The sequence below is a fragment of the Thalia democratica genome, chromosome 9 (assembly GCF_965202585.1).
Source record: "Thalia democratica chromosome 9, ktThaDemo2.hap1.1, whole genome shotgun sequence".
Classification (NCBI taxonomy): Eukaryota; Metazoa; Chordata; class Thaliacea; order Salpida; family Salpidae; genus Thalia; species Thalia democratica.
In genome coordinates, this window is record NC_139173.1 from 15,109,038 (window position 1) to 15,131,678 (window position 22,641).

Here is a 22,641-nt window from a genome sequence, read left to right on the forward strand (position 1 = left end):
TTTAAAAGTATTGTTTTTTAAAAGATATTCAAATAAACGTTTTTTTCTTAATTAGAACTAAACGAAAATAAGTTTTTAGTATCTAGAAAAACTAGAACTGCTTTACTTTATGGTTAAAAAATAAACGCATTTCTTAAATGATATTCTAAAAGTAAAAAAAATCTTGAAAAAAAGTGCGTATTAGTTTTTAGTGTAAAAAGTCTGAAAGACATACTTTTTTAAATATATAGACTTATTTTTTTAAACCTTGTAAGTAGTAAGTTGTTCTAATCAAAATAAAAAACATAGTAGTTGAACAGCTGTACAAAAATGTTTAGTATAAAATTGCTATTATTTTTTCTGTTTGTTTACTTCACACCACCTGTTGTTTTTGGAGGTAAGGCTTTTGTTTTAAATTGTATACTTTTTTTAATAAGTTTCTTGTAGTTGTTTGAAATCTTAATTATTCTTAAACTTTAAAGTTACAAGCTCTGTGTGTCAAAATGCTAAAAGTATTAGTTCCTACCAAAATAAAACTAAAAACTTGCTCATTCAATTGTTACTAATTATGACATATATTAAGATTAGTTGGTTTAAAAGTATTGTTTATTGAACGACAAAAAAACACTAAAAAAGTTTGGTCCAAGACCTGGTGTACGAAAAAACTTTTTCAAAAAAAAAGGCATAGATTTATTTATTTGGTCGTTTGAACCAGGGGCGTAGCGTGGGGAGGGACAATGGCGCATGCGAGCCACTCAAAAAAAAAAAGAATGTAATATCTTTATCCTTAGTTGTTTATTTATTCTGCTTAATTTACCTTTTTTCAACTATGTTTATCTAGTATTCGAAAAGTTAAACGAAATTTTGTTAATCAATTAGTGACAAGTTCGGGAAATTACCCAATACACTGATTCGGTGCGCAAGCGAAAGTGCGCACCGGTGTTGATGAAAAACTTAATAAGAAAAAAAATTATAATTTGATTAATTCATAATAATTTAGACTCAAAAAGAACGCAACTAATTAGTGCACCGCTTTAGTATAATCTTTTGACAGATTTTTCTACAAAAAAATTAGAAGTATACGTCACGCTTAAAGAAAAATTAAACAATTTTACAAGTTTTTTTTTTATGCTACAATAAATGTTAAGACTACTGCTAGTTTTCTGATCTTTATTTTTGTAAACTAAAGAGAAAAAGCGTGTCGGCCTATAGGAAATAAAACTTCTTTGTGGTTTTTATTTTAAACAAATACAATCAGATACATTAAATGTAAAAAGTATACTTATAACTATTTTACAAAATTGTAATAAATTGCATTAACAGTTATAGAGTTGGTCTATTTTAATTTCTGTGTAACTTTATTTAAATTATGTGCAATGAGGTGTTGTTATCGCTTTTGTATTGTATATTAACGAGATTGATAATTTTTTCGTAAATAAAACAAATACTTTCGTATATTGAATATATTAATTTTTAAACATACAAAGTTTACTGTAAGTAGTAAAAACAGTTTTTATTTAGAAGTTTACATTTGTGCAAGTATAAGTAATTCTAATGAAATTTATACCTTTTTTTAATTGTTTAATTTTGTAATATACATGTATTTTTTGAAACAGTTACTTCGAACTTATTTTACTTAATTTATTTCAATTATATTACTTAGAAAAAGATCTTTTTATAGCTAATTACAAAAGTTTAAATTTAAGGGATTTTTTGAGAAAAAAATTTGCGCACCCCCTGATCAAAATACCACACTACGCCACTGGTTTGAACTACTGTGTAGTGTATATTTAGTGGTAATAGTGCTAAGTGTTTATTTTGATACCTACTTAGGTTTGAAAACAATTTAGTTTCACTAAATTTTCATTAAATATAAAATTCTTGGTTGTAGTAAAACCGAAAGTTATCAATATCTATATGTATTTCAGATAAAGTTCATTAACAGTGTAAAATTTGAAAATAAGAATTAATTTTACATACTGCATAAAAATAAAAATAATAGTTTTAGTGGTTTCAACCAATTCTCGTGAGTAAAATTTTTCCAAATAGGCATAAAACTTTTCAAATGAAATAAAACTAAGGCCCATTGTTAACATCAAATTATAAACTTTAGCTATAAAAGTAAACTATGTTTATCCAAAACTAAATTTTTAAATTGATCTTAAGAAAGTTAATGATATTACTGTTGACTATTTGAATTAACTAAAATTATTTAACTGTGGAGCTATACTTTACCAAGTTAAACATATTATAAGCAAACTTTTTAATAAAACAAACTAAACGTTTTCATTTATTTAAGAAAAACTTAATACAGAAATCTTAAAAATCTATTAGAATAAAGTTACTCTCTTTACTTGGTTTATGAAAATGCTTCCAGAACAGCTTGAAGGAGTTTTAAGCTTGAATTAAAATCAAACTTCAACCCTTAATTTTTTAGCCTACTTGTGGCTGTTGATTAATACTTTCGGAAAATATTCCTATGAAAATATTCCTATTCTCTATGCCTGTCACGGCAAAGAAATTTTATGTATCTAGTTTATCAGAACAACAATCTTTAGTCCAGTCTTTGACAATCTTCGGTACATAATGATTCATCTATCTGTCATCAATCTACACAGCCACTACCAAAATGATATAACTCAAAGGTTCCAGTTACGAATAAATGAAAACTGTCAAAAACTGAATAAAATGTTTATAAGAAACAACTATAAAAAACTACCTCTTAGCGGTAAGCTAGTTCTAACACCAAAAACCTCGAGTGATTCGGAAACAGTTGATCAAAAAAAATAATATTTCTGATTGTTTCGTAAGCGAAAAGCTCTTTCAAGCTACATATTCTCGAAGCACTTTATATTTAAATATAAAAAACTTAGTTTTTAAACTATGATATTTTTTTACTAGACTTAGCTTATAAATATTCAACTTAATTTGAGTAAACAATTTGAGCTTTCATTTTGTTGTTTATTTGTAAAGGTTTTCATTTGTAGATTAAAAGAGTTATTATGTTTAATTGATACTATCACTATTCAGTTAAGAATTGTTCCAAATAAAAAAACATTGAACCTTCAAATAGTTAGAAGCAGTTTTAAATAAGTTTAAAGCTGGTTGAAATATTCTGTTTTTAATTTTTTTTTTTTTATTATCAATTCTGTAAAAGGTCAAATTATTGTTTTAAATTTTTAGTTGATTGTTCAGTCTGTAAATTTTTATTTTCATTCAAATAATAGACCATAACTTATCTCTGTTTAAAACGTTTTTGAAACTTTTATCTGCATTTTAGTATCTAGACTATTTTTTTGTTTAGACTTAAACGTTCTATACACAAGTCTTTTAAAGATATCAGATTAATTAAGATAATTTTATTTTGTTTCACTTCTTTTTTAAAAATGATGTTATTAATATTTACATACTATTATTTTTAAAGTTCTAAGTTGTATACTATATAATATTTTGATAATATTTGGATAAGTTTTAAAGTTTGATATTTTTATTTTATCAGATTTGACCATTGGTGATAGCACAGAATTTTCTTGTGAAGAAGGAAACCTTGTTCTGAAGTTTGTTCTTTTTAAATTAAGTTATACTAGTTGCTTTAAAATTTATAAAAAGCTGTGCACAGACTTTCATTATTAAATATCGGTCAACATTTCCAATGGTTTAATTTTTATTGACAAAATATCCTAAATTTATTCTGAAGTAGCAGAGAAATAGAAATATTTATCAAAATACAATAGACTTACTTAAATACAAATTCGTTTAGACAAAACGCAAACATTATTTTTTAATGATCAATTAAAATTTGTACCCTTCAAAATGTTTCGTTTCTATAGCACTACGTATAAGATTAAAACTTTTGGAAACTATTTTAAATTACCTATTAAAAATAAAAACGTAAAATTAAAGCTTGAAGTTTTAACTATGTAACTCACAAGCATTTTCTAAACCAGGGTTTCCTAAAGTGGTCCATATGGCCACCTTAGGGGTCATCTTAGAAAGTAAGGAGCGATAAGCTGCAAAAGGGGCAATGAAGAGTAATAGGGCTATAAAGGGTTACTTCGGCATATTTCACAAGATTTTAGAAACTTACTTTAGATATTCTGGGGTTTGTATCTAGGAAAACAAAAGTCTTAAACACAGTTGACTAGGTTAATAAAACTTACTCTAGATGTTTTTGGTTTGTAACAAATAGGCGATCATTTTTTTGGTTTTCTGAAAAAATGTATTGAGAAAATAAGTTTGGGAAACCCTGTTTTTTGTTTTTTTAGTAGCAATAAAGAAGAGTCAAACAAATTATTTTAGTATCAAAATATATTTCTTTTATTATAGGGTTAATGCGTTTTAAAATTGTTTTTTAATTATAACTTGTTATACAACAAACAACTGTGTAAAAACTAGTCCATTAATTATTTTCAAACTTTTAAATAAGCTTTTAAAATCTTTTTAAACGATAGATTTTGTTTCTAAATACCACTTTTATTTCAACTAGTTTCAAATAACTTTTTTTTTTGTGAACACAAAAGTTTTGAATTTTTTTTAAGTTAACTACCGCTTTAATCGGATAAGTTTTACTCGAAATACACATTTGTTTGTTTACAAATTTAATAAATAATAAAAAAAGTAGTAGTACTTTTATGTACTTATAAAAGCAAAAAAAAAACAACAGCTTAAACAAAGTGATTGATATATGTTTTATTTCAAGGTACAAAAGTGTATAATAGCGTTTTTTTAATGATCTAAATTATTCTAACACAAATTTTTAACTTTTAAACGTTTAAAAGTGCATTGATATTTTTGCTTAGCTTTTCTTGAGATAAAATTGGGTAAACACAAACTGTGAATAATAATAGATAATTTAAAAGTATTAATAAAAAGTTTTTTTTAAACTAATACTTTATATACCAGTTTAAAATTGGATTCAAAATTATAAAATAACGGAAAGCACTATAAACCTTTAGTAAAATTTCTTTAAAACTTATATTTTAATGCTCAAAAAATTCAAACTAACCTTATAAAAATCATTCATTATTTGTTGTAATATGGTAAGAAAAGATCGCGGGTTGGAAATGATAGCAAATCATTTCAAAATTATTATTAAAAAGTGGAACACATGTTTAATGCAAAGTTTTTTTTAGAAAATTATATTAAATTTTAAACTTAAAACATACAAATCACACAAAACTAAAAACATTGCAACATTACTTTGAATTTTGTGCATTTTTTAGACAAGTTCAACAACTATATACATATTCAGACTAATATACTCCTCTTGTTTAGGCAGACTTATTGATTTCCACTTTACAGCATACATAATGGCGGTAACTTCTTTTTAGCACAGTCTACACACCGGGTTATAACTATCGACTGTAGGCTGTGTTGTTTATAAAACCTCCAAAGATATTTTGTTATCAACATTTTTTCGCTTTAAGCCGCAAACATACTTTTTAAGCCCAATCATCCACGTCACCTTTATAAGATTTTTACGGTTGCCATATCTGAAACTTAACTTAGTTGAGTTAAGCCTAAGCCGATGTAAAACTTCTTCTCAAGGTGAATTTTAAATGTTGCCTTGTAAATAATATTTTCGAATGTTAATTATCCCATTTCCAATTGTATTTGCGAAATTACACTGACTTTCACTTTGATTATTTTTGTTTATTAGTTTTAGGTATGTGCTTTATTTATTACCTCAAAATTTTCCGTTCATAATTAAAAACTATGCTTAAATTACATTAAACCTGAATTAGGTAAAAACTAAAAAAATTTGAATGAGCATATGTGTACACTGTACATTGGTGTGCATGGAAATTTATTTTAACTCCACAGTAATTTACTTTAAAAAATGTAATTGTATTCTGAACTAAATAGTTGTACCTTATAAGGTATTCTTACTTTTGTTGAAATGTGTCTGTACAAACTTAAACAAAATTAAAGTGAAAAAACAACTATAATACATAATTATGCAGATTTTTTTGCGGGCGGCATTCCATTAAAAAAACGTACTCGCAGGACGCAGATTTACCCTTTTGGTAGACCCCTGTTTTAGCGTAAAATGAAGTAGTTTTCGTCTTGAAAACAAACTTAGAGAAGCAACTAAATAAGTTTTTTTCTAACAAATATGCAACTAGTTAAATTGTTTGCAGGTGATAATATCTTAAAGTTAATTGTTTTAATAAAATATTGCCTTAAAAATGAAGGGGTATGTTTTAAATGGTGTTTCATTAACTTGATCGAGTAAAAAAAAAGCCCAAAAGTTTAAACAGTAGTTTTGATTTTTCAATGAGTTCTGCAACATTAGATCTGTAGGATTAAATGCCTTATTACGTTATAAATTGTTTTAAAACGAAAAAGAGTAATTTATAAAAAAAATAAACATATAGATAAATTCTTGTGTATATATTGTTTAACATGCTTTGTAAACTTGTAAATATTGATGTAAATTAAAATTTTCAACTAGAATTATTCCTGGTGACTATGCAAAGTACGGTATAGAATATGATACTGATGCAGTTTATATTTCGCAAAACTTCTCTTTGTCTCCAAACTCAAACTGTAGAGATTTATTAAACAACTTTACTTCAGGACTTATATTTCAAGTAAATAGTAGTAGTCCAGGATGTGAAGCAGAAATAAGAGTGAGTTTATAACTTAATGTTTTGTAATTTTATTAGAATATTGTTATGGTTAAAACTATTACCTAACTGATAACATAATTTTACATTAAAAAAGTATTTTTGTCAATACTTATTAAAAAACTGAATTAAAAATTTATACTTAAAAAAGGCACAAACTAACTAGAGTGGTAGATTTTCTAGTCTAAAATTTTCTTCAGATGTACCTACCAAAACAAATAGGTAAAGTTTTACTAAGCTTAATAATTAAAATAAGTTTACTCAGCAATTTTCAGTACTGGCTATGAGCAATTAGCATATTGCTACAATTAAGTTTGTTTTCAAATCATACCTTCAATAAATAAGACTGTTTTAGATCTGGCGGTTTTAAATGTCTTAGGCGTTTAGCTTATATTCTTAAGAATAAATTTATGATTTTTTATTCTATGAAAACAAATAATTAGAACAGCTAGATTTTTCAAAATTATAGTTGTTTGGCATTGTGACAATCTTTGGCTGTATTACTACATGTTTAAGCTTATAATTTTAAATTATAAGATGTTTTGTACATTCATAGAATAAGACTACCGAAAATTGAAAAATCTATAACTACAGTAAATGATAATGATAATGATAATTATCATTATCATTATCATTATTATTATTATTATTATTATTATTATTATTATTATTATTATTATTATTATTATTATTATTATTATTATTATTATTATTATTATTATTATTATTATTACTATTATTATTATTATTATTATTATCTTTAATTTAATCTTAGTGATTTCAACGTATACTCCACTATATAAATTTGGTATAGAACAAAATACGATACACTAGTTTTATCAACATTAGAACTTACTTAACTACGTTCTACTGTTAATACTAAAAGTGTAGGTTCGGCACTCTAAGTTTGTTTTACAATGTTACTAACAAGCGACAAAAAATAATACTCACACACATGCAAGTCAGAGCTCGATGGTTTGTTTGCAGGGTAACTTTTATTGAATGTATTAGCGTTTGTTTACAGTCCTCAGCAATTCTTACTGACTCAGAGCCAAGCTAGGACTTGAATATGAAAAGTCAGCTTTGGTTGAACTGCAATAGAAGTATCTATTTGAGAAACGGTTGTTTAAAAACAACTAAAGCTGGAAATAAATACAAACCAAATATACACTTGCTTTTGCTTTTCGGCGATTCTTACAGGAAAATAACTCACTGTAATAGTGTAGCTCGAAAAACGGTCATAGAGAACAACGAAAGCTGAAAAGTGTAACACTTGCTTTAGTTTTTTGGCAATTTTTACAGGAAATTAATTCATTGTAGAAGTGAAAAGTTCGAAAAACGGTTGTAGCGATCAACGAAAGCTGAAAAGTGTATTGAATTCCACTTGCTTTCGTTTCTCAGCGGTGTCTATTAAAGTTAGTAGACTACAATATAAGTGCAATGCTGAGTAACAGTCGCTATAAAACATCGAAAGCTGAACGTATATAATCGCTAAACTACAATCTAAGTGACGTTCACAACAAGACCGAAACACGTTCTGGTAAATGTTTCTCGAGGTCCTGTTTGATACTAAGTCAAAAAATACGTAATTCTAACAAAAAACAATGAAATCTGGTTCACAAAGAATCTAAAAACTGCCTGCTAAAACAAAAGAGCGTTTGCTTTAATTGTAACTAATTGTAACTATTCTTGCCAACAATGATAGCTAGCCGAAACGAAAAGCGAATGAACCTGAAAATACTCGCTTTAAACAAAAAGCTGCGACGCTTAAATACGACGGAAGTTTTAACATTCTACTTAAGAGTATTCAAAAACTGCAAAACCGCAAAAAAACTCCCTTTTCAAGCAGCGCTCGGCTTTATATAGTGTTATACTAGAGTAAAAAAATTGTTTATCTTTTTCGAGTCTCTCGGAACAAGCAGACAATGCTTACATATTTTTAGAATATGGTTTTATATAAATTAATCTAAAAAAGTTAAAGTATATAAGTAAAAAATAAGTTTTAGAACAAACTTTTAAATTTAAAAATACAAGTATATAACAAGGTTATTCATAACATCTGTCTTTAATTAACAAAGTTGCAAAAGTAAAATGAACATTTTATACCTAACTTTTGTGTTGTAAATTGTTATTTAAAACTACTTAAAGCTAGTATTTTATCTTCAAAAGTTCTTCCAGTTTTACTAAAAATTTTTAAAATTTTCTGTTTTAATTTTTTCTCACCTGCTTTAAGAAACAAATGGTTTTAATATTTCTTATTTAAGTTTATCTGCTTAATTTACCTAACTATTATTTATTTAGTTTCTAAGAACTTTTCTAAAGTTTTTTCGTTGTATAAACTTAGATATTAAAAACTTTGTTAAACTTAGATATAAGTATTAATATTAAACTTAAGTTCGATAAAGTTGACCGTAATAGTCAACACTTTTGGTGGCTTCAGATAAATTGGTAAAGTTCTAGGGCTGCTTTATAAACATGCAATATTTACCGACACCTTTGAAGGATTTTTTGATAAAGTTCATGAGATTGGGCAAGGGGTAGAGTAGGCGTTTGGGTTAGGGTTAGAGAATAGAGTATAATAAGTTTTTTGATAATTACTATAAATAAAAAATAAACAAACTTGCGTATCAGTAAAAATCTGCATGTACTTAAATCAGTCTAATAAATTTGTTCTACTTTCTGAAGCCACCCGTTATTTTGTAAAAGAAATAAATACTTAATGTTCTAGCGTGTAAAAAAATTCATTTATAAAGTGATTTTGTGTAAATGCAAACTTTGGAAATATGTTTTTCGGCACAATATAGAAACAAAAAAAAAAGCAAATTGATTAAAATATATTTTAAAATACTACTCTTTTATGACTCAAAAAGCAAAACAATAACACAGATATTTGGTTTTATGATATAATTTTCTTGAAAAACAAATAATCATGTCTTATTTATATTAAATAAATAATTAAAACAAAATTTTGATCTAATGATTGTATTTTTGCTTTTCACTCCTTTACTATATAATAGAAATATTATTTACTCTCCTCGTGATTTCAAGCAACTTTTCAATATATTTATTTAGCTTAAAATAAATATAAAAACCTTGAAAAGTAAAGATGTTCAAACAGTACACAAAAATAATACTTAAAAAAAATATAAAAAATTATACTTCTGACATAACTAAAATTTTACAACGTTTTATTAGTCTTAATTTAATAAGAAAAGTAAATGTATAGTATGAACTATAGTATAAAACTTTACGGTACCCTAAAATCTCATTTTCAAACTTGATCCTACATTTTTAGCTTGTTTAGTTTGCAAGTTGTTGAAAGTTTAGAAAAACTTTGTACATTGATTACAATGATATAAGTTTATATATAAATAAGACCATAAAATATAATAATGATAACAGTTATACGATTATTTACTTCACACTACTTACAAAGATGTATTTTGTAAATGGTTCAATACTTTTTAAAATTTAAAATATAGTGTATACAATAAAATTGAAAAAACACTATAGAATTTTTAAAATTTAAAAAACAGGAGCTTACAACTGGTTATGAATTTATATACACACTTAGAGCACACGAAGACTATACAACTGTTAGACGTAGAAACATCGTCAGTAGATTTATCTGTGCATATAACAAAAACTATGAGTTGATAACTTCTTACACAACAACAGGGTTGGAAAATTCATATAAAACTTTATAATCTTAAATACTATTCATAGAAATAAGGTCCTAAAAACTTACAACTGAAACCTAGTTTATTTCTGGCTTTATAAGAAATCTTGAAAAACCAAATACATTAATGAGTTTTTTAAGTAAATTGTTTTATCAAAAAAAAAAACTTTATCTACTTCAAATAAACATAACTATGTTAAAATGAAAATCTCAGTTTTTAGTAAACCTTAAAAAAAGTTATAAAACTACTATTTTATAGATGATAAACAAATATGTAAAATTTAGACTACTTAGTTTATGCACTCTGTAGAAAAAACTCTTTTACGTATGAAGTTGTTAAAGTTGTTATAAACATAAACAATACTTAAACAATTTTTACTTTGTTTAGATTTAAAAAAAACTGTTTGTAAAAATGTTTTTTCATCTTAGCTCTAAAATATAATGTTTGAAAATTGTTTGAAATTTTACAGATCAGGAAGTCCACTTGGAAGTCCCTTACAATTTACACCCCAGATTCAAATGTATGTGATGAGATCTGATGACAATAAGATTTTAGATAATGGAAATACCATCTCATCTGGTACCCAGTTGTATGTAGAAGTTGATTATGAACCTGCTGAAGAAGGAAATTATGGAGTTGTGGTTTGTTATTATGTTATAAATTTAGTTTTGTTTTTAATAGTAGTTTATAGAACTTATTTTTTTTGAATTTACTCATATACTTGTTTTCAAGATATAGTGATATATCTGTAATAACGAAGTTTAAATATTTTAATTTTTTAGACCTTTATCGTAATTTAAAGTTAATAAAATTTAAAACCTAAGTTATTAAAGTTTAGTCACTAGTTTTATAAACATTTTTTATAACAAATTTTTTTTTTGTTTTTTTTAAGCCTACTTTTGTACTTATTTTCTGAGTCATCAAATTATTGAAAAAAAAACTTTTTTAAAAATTTTATTTCAACTAAAAAATTACAAAACTTCTACTGTTTTTTTTTTGTTACAATTATTTAGTATACTTCAAAATGTTTGCATAACGATAATAGTTAATAAATGTTTTAAACTTAACTGAAATTTTTTTTTGTTTAAATAAAAATTTTAGCTCATAAATTTTAATCTAACTCTTATAAAATCATTAAAGCACTGTTTTCATTAAAAAAGAACTCAAAAAATTTCACGAAAAATTTGATATTTTTTATAAACAACAAATAAAAGTAAAATTTATATAAAGTTTTAAGTTTGACATTTTATATTTAGAACTTATAAACTTGTAGAAAAAGGTTTTTAAGTCTTAATGCTTTTCTTTTTTGCTCTGATTATCTCGATAAATACAAATAATAACGATCGTATACCTAACTTCTAGAAAATGTTTATTTTAAACTTTTCAAATTAAACTGTACTGTACTTCTTAAATAATTTTTAAGCTAAATTTGTAATTGTAAAAAATATAAATAAATCATTGCGTTTAATGTACAAGTTTGTGTCGTAACGTTTTCTTAAAAATTCAGTTTTGTTTAAACCTAACACTTTTAAAAAAGTTAGATAATAAGTAAAATTTTAAAAGTTTTTATTAAAAGAAAAAAAATATCAATAAAAAATGCTCTAGAGCTTAAAACAAGCTGTCTATTGAAATAAAAAATCAAACTATTCTCAAAACTTTCATCATTTATTGAGAGTTTTAATAAGTAAAACGGATGTAAAAAATAAACAAGATACAAAAATTACAATTTCAACAAATTATAAAAGCTTTGAAAAATATTTTATTTTTATTTTAAAAGAAATCTTGGTTTTAAGCTCTAGGTCTAGACTCTAGAACATTCCTTAATTAGAAAAGATTGTATTTTTCTTTAAATTAAAACTTTTTAAAATTTAGTTATTATCTAACTTTTTTAAAAGTATTGATTTTTAAACAAATTCAAGTTTTTAAAAAAACTTTTTTAGGAAGCTTTACAATATAAGTTAAAACCAAAAATTGGTTTCTATTTTGTATAACTAAAAGTTTAGTCAGAAAGTTATTTAAGAAGTAGAGCACAATTTAATTTGAAAAGATAAAAAATAAATATTTGCTAGAAGTTAGGTTTACGATGCTTATTTTTTATACTTATCGAGAAAACCAGAGCAAAAAAGAAGTCTGTTAAGGCTTAATAAAATGTTTCTGCAAATTTATAAGTTCTAGCTTTAATCGTATACTTTTTATTTAAAAATTTTATTCATTACAAGATAACTAGTTACTGAGATTCACTGCAAAACGGATTTTGAAACTGTGAATCTGCAATAATAAAAAAATGATGACAAACTATTGGTAAAAGTATAGTTATATTTTAGGAAAACATGTTGTATTAACTTATTTATTATATAATGGCTAACTAAATTATTGTGCAGAAATAAAACAAAAATATACAAACAAATTTTAGTCAAAATTTATAAAAGTTATATGAAAAAACAATATAAAATTTATCATATGTTGTTTAAAATTTGAGTTTTTACGGTAAGAATTGTAATATTTAGCCTTAGGTAATATAAAATGGTTTTAAATTAAAAAGGCTGATTTCAAAATCAATATGTTGTTCTAAACATAAACTTTTGGTTTTGGTTAAATTAAAAAAAAAGTATTAAATACCAGAAATACAGTTTAAGTTTACACTAATAAAATCGCAATAAAAAAAATCAAAAAACTTATATTTAGTAATATTGATTAAAAATAAGAGTTTAAAAATTTAAAAGAATTTTCATAACAAAACATATTGATATTGAAGATGGATACAACACATACTTATTTGTAACAGTAAATCTACTTTTTAAACGTTGATCTATAAAAGTTCGTTTAAATAATTTTGGCATTAAGTGATGAGTTCTTGTTTTTTAATTACAAACTTTCTTTTATCTGATAGTGCAAACTGAGTAACTGTTTATTTTGTAAAAGTTAATATTTTGAAATAAATGAATTTTCAATGTGTTTCAAATTCATCTCTGTTTTGAATTTGTTATAACTTAATATTTAATAAACTTTATATTTAACAATGAAAATATTGGTTAGAGTTTCTTACAAACTAATTGACTAAGCAATGTAAGTACTCTTATTTTAATTTATAAAATTTGAACTTAAATTTTAAGTTTATTTTTATAAGTTTAAAAGTATTCTGACAATAAAAACTATAGCTTACATCATGTACGGCAAGAAAAACACCATCTGATGCAGAAAGTGTTGTTGAATTTATGAACAATGGGTATGTTAAAGTTTACATTTTTTATGCAAAAAGTAAAGCTTTTTAAATAACGGTAGTTAAGAGTATAAACTACTTTTGTTAGAATTTGAGCTGTAACCTAAGAGCATTTTATAATACTATTAGCAAAAGTTTAATCATAAAAACATTATATTGCATTAAAATTTATTTAGCTATGTTATATGCTATGCTCTTCACAGTGTGCAGTAAGCTTATTTTTGTATGTCGAAGTATTTAGGTTAAAAAAATACTAATTCAGGGATGAAAAGAAAAAGGATTTTTTTTGCTTAATTTATAACTTGAATTATTACAGTACAAAATAAAAGATAGGTTGAGTATTGGTTACCTATTTTACTTTGCTTCTTCTCAGTAATTTTTCTATTTTTCTTATACGTTTCATAAAAAACATAAAGTTTTTGATCAGCTAAAGGTCATAAATTACCATGGAAAATTAGGGGCGTCATAAACCACTTAAAAATTTTTTTTTAGTTTTTGCTTACCTTATTAAATGTTCTTGTTAAGGTTTTTGCTAAATATAAAACTAATGCAGTAATAAATTATTTTTTTTAATAATTAATAAAGAAATAATTTTCATTTAATTGATTCCTTTATATTTAAATTGAAAAAATTAAAAGGTTAAAGTACTTAGTTCAAACTAAACTTTTAAAATAACAGTTTTACACTTAACGTGAACAATTCATTTTATTTTAAAGTAAACAATATTACGCCACAATTTTAAAATTGATTAAAATTTTTTATTTTGATATGATACTTAAATATAGTTTCACTAATAGTTGTAATTAATAGCTGTAATTTTATATTTGCATGTAAAATTATTTGTTTATTGTGAATTGTGAAACTTACTTATGAACACTTTTTTGTAAACATATAATAACAATGTTTAACTTCAATTTTTTTAAACTTTTGTGTACTTATCTAATGTTTTACTATAGGTTAACTTTTGTAAGGAATACATTTATTAATAACTATTTCTTATCTATATTTGACCAATGTTAAACTTGGCCATCATCAACAAAGCTAAAATTTTTCGCGCCATCAATGATAAATGATAAACTTCAACACAAGACTTACAACAACAGCAATAGAGACATCCTACGATCGGTTTCGTTCGATATTTATAGAATCAGCTATTAAGACGAAACCGGTCGTGGGTTATCTCGGATACAAATATTTTTAGTCACGTGATGAAACTCATTATTTATAAAAAATATATAAGAATGTCTTTAATCTGATTTGATGAAAAGTATTTTTAAATATTGGAATAAATAGGCTTGAGTTAATTACTAAGTTAAGATAACTTTGTTTCAAGTAAAGATAATTAAGTTAAGAGTTAAGATAACTTTGTTTCAAGTTTGTTCAAGGTACCTTGTTTCACTGCAAAAACTACTCATCATACGAGAATAAAGCTGCAAAAACAAAATAAACAGTAGCGATGATTTATAAATAATAACACAAAAATAAGTACTAATACCATAGACTGAAAGTAAGAAAAAAACTTTTTTTACTAGGAAAAAAACAAAAACTATTAAAGTTTAGAAATAAAAACACACAATAATATAGTATACTTTTCAAATGTCGAACAAAAAAAAAACTTATAAAAAATTATATGATTATATAAACTATGTCACCTTCTACATAGCCCACTTGAAGGGCATTTTAATAAATTATTGAGAAAACATGAGTTTAAAGATATTAGAACATGTGTTTCATGAAAACCATAAGATAAATTTTAGTCATGAACTGTTGTAGATTCGAAATGAATTGAACTTTTCTAAACGTTAATACAAAATTTATACAAAAAAAACACTATAACATAATTATTGAATATAGTAGAGTGCAAATATTCAGTACAAAAATGAATATTCCATCTAAACAAGGGGTCGGAAAACTGCGGCCCGCGGGCCAAATGCAGCCCTTTAAGCCAAAATCTGCGGCCCGCGAGGTACTGTTCAGCTCAAAAAACACCTTTTTAAAAAGATTAAAAGAGTATTTTTTGAAGTAAATACTAATGATTAGGTTCTCAATTTAATAATTATTCATTAGTAGTGTACTACTGTTGCTAATTTTATCACTTTTTTACTTTAAAATGATATTTTTAAGTTTATTACTACAAGTACTTTAAAGTAATTACAGACTTTTTTATACATTGCGGCCCGCGAGCAATTTTTTCTATAAAAATTTAATGTTCGGTTCTTAAAAAAGGCTGCCCACCCCTGATTTAAAATAACAACTAAATTTCACAAAACTACAAAAAAGTGACATTAAACCTTTTTTTTTTTGGATTTTAAGAGGAGCTTTTTCATATGTCAACACAATGGTATGAATTCACTCCTTTTATTTAAGCAACCCTTAAAGTTATAGAAATATATCGTATATGAAACAGCTGTATAAAGCTGTTGTTTGTTGTATAATTAAAAATTAAGCTTTACTTTTACTTGCTGAGCACTATTGACCAATACTTAAAAAAAAAATCATCAATATATATACTAATTAAAAAATAAAATGATTAAAATAAACAAAGACACTTTTAAGTTAATAAAATAACAAAAGACACTTTTTAAACAAATTAAGAAAAAAACAAACAGAAGAATGTAACCTTTGTGGTTTGCAGTAATGGATTTCTTTTAGATATAGAGCTAAAGCTTATTATTATTCTTATTTTTTTTTTTTAAAGCTAAATGCTTAAAGCGTTTGGTGCTGGGGGCAGGACCTACATTTTCCTAGTCAACGTTAAAGAAACTAAGTATTAAATAAAATGAAATATGAAATAGCTAAATAGTCTTAAAAACTTTATTTTAATACTTTAACTTAAATTTTTAAATTTTATAAATTTAAAACAACCAGTTTTAAATTCACAAATAGTTTAATCTTGTAATGAATTGATAACAGCAATAAAGAAAATTTCAGATACAAGTTGGAACTATCAAAGTCAGTGTTAAAAACAGCTTACATCAACAACAACTCAATAATAATAAAAAAATTAACCAATGAACCCATTTGTTTGGGGCTGTTGGGTGTTGCTGTCTAATGATCAGTTTCTAGTTGTTTGCAAGCTACTTCAAGGAAGTTGTTCTTGACTATCTCCCATTATAACTGATAAAACATGTGGGATCTTATAGTATCCATCCAGTTTTAAATATTAAAAAAAACATTTAGGCCTATTGTGGCAGATTACATTGACAGCTTGGCACTCAACGCACGACCGAGTCCAACGTTCAACTTTTTTTTAAAGTTGGTCGCCAGTAGTCTTGTGCCACTAATAATGTGGATTACTCTATACCAAGATGAAGTCGTTGGTTGGCTACATTTAAAACTACTTATCTTAATTCAGTTGATAAAATTATCCTGCTGTATCCTTCCTCAACTACAACCTCCAAGTTTTTTAGTTTAAGAAACTCAACCTTTTTTAAGGTTCAAAGCTGTTTCTATAAGGTTGGGTTCAAATCTCTGGAGTGTCGCAATTGATTCCTTATACAGACTCTCTTGGCTAATTAATTCCTCGTGTTCTTCTACTGATTCGTACTGCAGCTCCTCTTCAGCCTTTGATTCACAATCAAGTATTTCCTCATAATCGGAGTCTGACTCATACTGTCTGAGATACAATGATGTTACTTGTGGTGGGCGACTGAGTGCATCTGTAACATGATTTTCTGACCATGGAATATGAAAGATTTCCGGTCGTATTCTTTTATTGTTAGCAGATACCTTTGCTCATAGGAAAGTTGGTTTTTCAATAATTTTTTATGGCTTTCACCAACGCTAAAGAATCTGATATAAGAATCAATTTTCTAGCTAATATTCTAGCATGAAAGTGTTTCATACCTAGTGAAAGGGCTCGCAGTTCTTGACATACCGACGATCTTGATCTACTATGTCTTGACAAGCATTTTGAGAAAAATGCAAGAGAAACTATTTTCCCTTCTTCTTTTTCCTGTTCTAAGATAGCTCCGACATTTGTCGGAAGTGTCAGAAGACAGTTTAAGGGGTTTTCCGTGATCTTTATACTCTAAAGTTGCTACCTCCGCCAGTGCACATTTTGTTTTCTCAAAAGATTGCACCTGTGTTTCGTTTTTTCGTAGTATTGTCCTGTTGGTTTTCTTTGGACCCCCTGAGATTTCGTTTAAGAGTGCCGTAGTTTCTGCCATTTTCGGTAAGAATTTATGATACTTATTGATGAGTTTGAGAAATCTATTTAAATTGTTCCGTGTAATTGGTATAAGGTATTCTCTGATAGCTTGTACTTTTCTACTCAATTTTCTATTCCGTTGACACCTATCGAATGTCCTAAAAACTCTAATTGTGGTTTATCAAAGGTAGACTTAGACGTATTTAGAAACAGCCATTTACGATATAATACCTTTAATGCTTCTTCCACATACATGAGGTGGTCTTCTTCTGTTTTTGAATATATAAAAATGTCATCTAAGTACACGTGAGTATTTTTTCGCATTCCTTTAATAGTCATCATATTTTGGAAGCGTATAGGGTTTTTTAGACCAAAATGGCAACGTGATGGGATATAAACTCCATTATGAGTTATCACTGCTGCATACTTTCTTGACAATGGGCAAGCTGAAAAAAGCCTCTTATAAATCTATATTACTTCTAATTTTAGTAAAGAAACAAGTTCCTCCTGGTATAATTGCAGATAATAAATCAACTTTTGGGAGTGGGTAGCATAAAGGTTTAGTGAAATGATTTAGCCTAGTATAATTCACGCAAACTCGTAAAGAGCCATCTTTTTTCTTCACACATGTTACGGGGGAAGCACATGTGTCCCCACTGCCTCACTCTACTATGCCCCTCTGACAAAGATCGTTGAAGTGTCTCTCTATTTGATCTATTTGTCCCCAGCATCTCCTAAGTTTGATAGATTTTACTTCATAATTTTCTACCACAATTTCTAAACTGTGACTATGTTTAGGGTTTTCATCATAATGTGGCTTTCTAGTTATTTCTGGACACTGATCTGTCAGGGCTCTACATTTTTCTTCTAATGAAGCATATTTGTTGGTGACTGCAACTTTGTTAACTGAAGCTACTATTTTAGCTTTTAATTCATTTTGGAAAAGTAGTTTAGCTGCTTGGTCTAAACTAATTTCATTTAAATTCAGTTGTAGCTGGTGATATTGATAGCTGATTTTTCGTAAGTGTATCTAACCCAAAGATGCAATAGTTTCCTGACTCTTGCATTACCCAGAAATTGTGTTTTATAGGATTTAGATCGCCTAATTTAAGGGTGATATAAGCACTGCCAATGGAATGGATTTTATCATTTTCTATTTCCTGAATCATTTTGCTTTGAGGTGGAAAGTACCTGTTTACCCCGTTTGTAAGCTCTTTTGGGAGGATACTTATTTCACTGCCGGTATCTAACAAGAAAACCACGTTGCTGTAATTTTCCAACACAAATTGTAAATTTTGTGGTAGATCTTTTGGGTTTGTTGCTAGAATTTTTTTTATAGCAAATGCCCACTTTTGTACCCCACTTATGCTCTGCTCAAATTGTCTGGGGCTGCTCTTCATTTTCATTACTTATAACAGCTCTACAATTTCTATTTGTTAAAGGGCTTGTTTTACTTGTCTTAAAACCACATGCTTGCATTTTTTTTTATATATCTTGTTTTTCGCTTTATGGGTGCTCACTGCATAAGTTTCACAGGAACTTTCTTGTCTCCTTTTTCAATTACTACGGTTTGACTTATTGAGGTGCTCTCTGACACACATTTTACAGGATTTTTTCATCTGTACCCTAATTGTTGAATTTTGGTTTTTAGTAGTTACTGTTGTGTTTTCTGACACACGTTTCACAGGAATTTTCTCATCGGTGGTGTTCTCTGTCACACAATTCACAGGAACTTTCTCATCTTGGTACTCTCTCACTAATATTTCACACTTCACAGTAATTTTCTCATCATGTTACTCTCTTACAAATATTTCACAGGAATTTTCTCATCTGTGGTGCTCTCTAACAAACACTTCACAGGAATTTGGGTTAGCCCTTCTATAGTTATTGTAAAGGTATCATGTGGAGTAACATTTTAGATGGTTTTATTCACAAAAGTTTTACCTCTCCTTTTTTTACCATTCTTGATGAGTGAGCTATTGTTTTTCTGTTTTTTGACTGATAATTGTCTTGAAAAAATTTAGGAATAAGGGTTAGTTAACAGGTTTTACTGTGACACTGCATGTGCTTTGAGTATCACTTGCTTCTTCAAGGAGGGGTAATTCTAGACTGTAGATTTGCTAGCTTGGTGGTTCTAAAGTTCCAGCAGCCTTTGAGAAAACTTTTTCACTTTTTAGATCAACGAAGGGAATGCCCCGGAGTGGTGTTCACATTAGTGGCCATGTAACAAATTTGCTCTTTGTTATTAAATTATATTTTAGTTTACGGCCATTTTTGTATGTGTTTGTGTTTAATGTTTTTATTGTTTATATAGTTGTTGTAGATGTAATTTGGACTACTTTTGTACATATTCTTATAAATTGTTTTAACATGGCTGTTATTAATTTAAAATAAAAGAGAATAAACCATTTGTCACACTGAAACACTTATATTTAGTTATATAAAAAGTAACTTGTCTCTATATGTATAAAAGTAATCCCTTAAGACAGGCCTAGGGTTACAGCCATGCTAGACCGCGGTGAAGGTTTTCCAGACCAGGTAATTTAGCTACATCTAGACTGGAGATGGGTTTATAATTTAGGTCTATGCTAGATGAAGCTTTGAGTCTAAGATAATTTCAATCAATAATTAAAATTAAGTCAATCATTACACCCCCATCCTTTCCGTCTCTCATTCTAGAACTCCTTGAGTTTTGACAGTTGGCATTATTAAATGAGCTTCCAATCTGTCCCTGCCCAAATTTTCTGCCTTGCTGTGCATTCCTTTTTTAGTTCAGGAAATGCTGATTCCGTTTTGGTCTGTTGAAATATATGATCTCTATTAAATCACCTCTTTAGTTTCTCATATCTGCATCGCAGACATCGATGACACACCTTTTGTAAGCCAAGTGACAGACTACTCGACACTCAATTTTTAAAGTGGTTAGGAATCGAATGCAAAAAAAAACTTATGTAATTTTTTTTATTTTCCAGGTCAAGGAGCCATTTCGAGGCCTCATAATTGAGATCATAGCCACTGATATTATGAATTTGTTTGTTCGGAAGCAAAGCCCATGGTAAGGCTCCAACCTTATGCATCAAGTAACCACGCAAGCTATTAAAATTTATGTCTCTAGGCTTAGTGCACCGGGTGTATGCTGACATATTATTATTTGGCCAATATTCTCTGAGCACAAAATATTTGTCATCCTCATCATAGTCATCCTGGTCAGCCATGCGTTTTTTAAAATATAGAAAACAGCTTTTTCATCCTCGAAGTAAAATACAAAATTTTTCAACCATTTGAGTCATTCATCACCCAAATTCAGTATTTCAAACCCTCATACTGCTCCTCCTGGTATAGTGCTTGTTGCAAGGTGAGGCTTGTATATCTGGGGCTAGCTACAAACTGTCGGATTTTCGTATGTATCGAAGGATGCCTTACAGAATTTGAAAGATTCTGTCTTACATCATACCTGTGTTTTTCTTTCCTGATTATCCTGGCCCTCCTGACCTATCTGTCTAGTCAATTCACGGTTTTTGAGCTTGATTAGTAGAGCTCTTCTTCTAGCAATTTAGCTGCTTTATGTCTCTTAAACTCTTCATTTTGGATTTTTAGTTACTTTATTTATTCTTCTTAAGATATAGTCAACTCACATGGGTGTGAACTCTAACTCTATCATGGTTACGACCTGAACTTCTAACAGTCCTGTTGCCTGACTGATCTATCTCACTGGGAGTGGGAACACTTGCCATAACTGTATTGCTACATGAAACTATTTAAGTCCTGTTGCCTGAGTGATTTGCCATTGTGGCATTATTAACTTTTCCTGAGTTAGAAGGTTGAGTGTCAAATCAGGGTCACCAATTGTAACCCTTGTGGCCTGCGTTTAACGCTTTTAGATGTAGAGTTAAAGCTCCTCTTATTCTTAACCTCTTTAAAATCCAAACGCTTAGAGCGTTTGATGCTGGGGGCAAGACCTACACTTTCCTGCTCCATGTTCAAGAAATCAAATATTAAATCCAATGAAAAATAAAATAGCTAAACAGTTTTGAAAATATAACTTAAATTTAAATCTAACAACCAGTTTTACAATTTCAAACATTTTAATCTTGCAATGAATTGATAACAGCAATAAAGAAGTTTTCCGATACAGGTTGGCACTATCAAAGTTATTGTAAAAAACAGCTTACATTAACAACAATTTATAAACAATAAAAACATTAACCACTAACACAAAAATTACCGAAAACTTAAATACAATTTAATAACAAAGGGCGAATATGATACAAAAGTATGTACCAAAATTTGTACTAAACTGTACCAAAAAAAAGATAAACCTGATAAGAGTTTGTATTATCGAGCTACTATCATTAAGAGTTTGTACTATCGAGCTTGTATTATTTGTTCTTCTGATTTTTTTTCATTCTAAAACAAAGAAGATTAAGGTAATGTTAGTGGGACATGGTTATCCATTACAGCTGATAAAAAGAGTCATAAAATCACACGATGGAATCCTAAATTGTTTGACCGGAGAAATTTCCTGCAGTTCTTAAGCTACCATATTTGGGTAACGTATCACGTTTATTTGAGAAAAAAGAGCAAGAACAAACACAGTCGACTTATAATCAAATAATGCTAAGAGTGATATTTGTTTCAAAACCTTTTCTTAGTTTGGAACTCAAGGACCCAATATCCTACCTTGATAAAAGTTGTATTATTTACAAATTTAATTGCTTCTGCGAAAAAGCTACATTGGGCAAACATCTAGGCATGTAAAAACAAGAGTAAATAAACATATACCTAAATGTATATTAAACTTTAAAAAAGAAAAGACTAAAAATAAGACGAAAGCTATTATAAAAACGACAAAATGATCTTTGATAGCAGAACATCTGATTAATAACGTCGATTGTGCAAACAACTATGATTTATCGAGAGTTAAGGTTATTAATAACTGTACAAATTCAATTAATTTGTATAGTTAAGAAGCAATCTCAGTAT

The 22,641-nt window shown here is 27.4% G+C and overlaps 1 protein-coding gene across 1 annotated transcript in view; it reads left to right on the forward strand.

Moving 5' to 3' along the window:
* Positions 1-304: 304 nt before the first annotated feature.
* LOC145844842 (uncharacterized) overlaps positions 305-22,641 on the forward strand; it is a 32,949-nt gene continuing 10,612 nt past the window's right edge. Inside the window, exons 1-6 of the mRNA XM_082952261.1 lie at positions 305-376; positions 3,479-3,536; positions 6,434-6,611; positions 10,145-10,287; positions 10,758-10,929; positions 13,447-13,514. Of these exons, the coding sequence (XP_082808387.1) occupies positions 310-376; positions 3,479-3,536; positions 6,434-6,611; positions 10,145-10,287; positions 10,758-10,929; positions 13,447-13,514 (686 nt within the window). The 5' untranslated portion in view covers positions 305-309. The remainder of the gene's footprint in view (positions 377-3,478; positions 3,537-6,433; positions 6,612-10,144; positions 10,288-10,757; positions 10,930-13,446; positions 13,515-22,641) is intronic.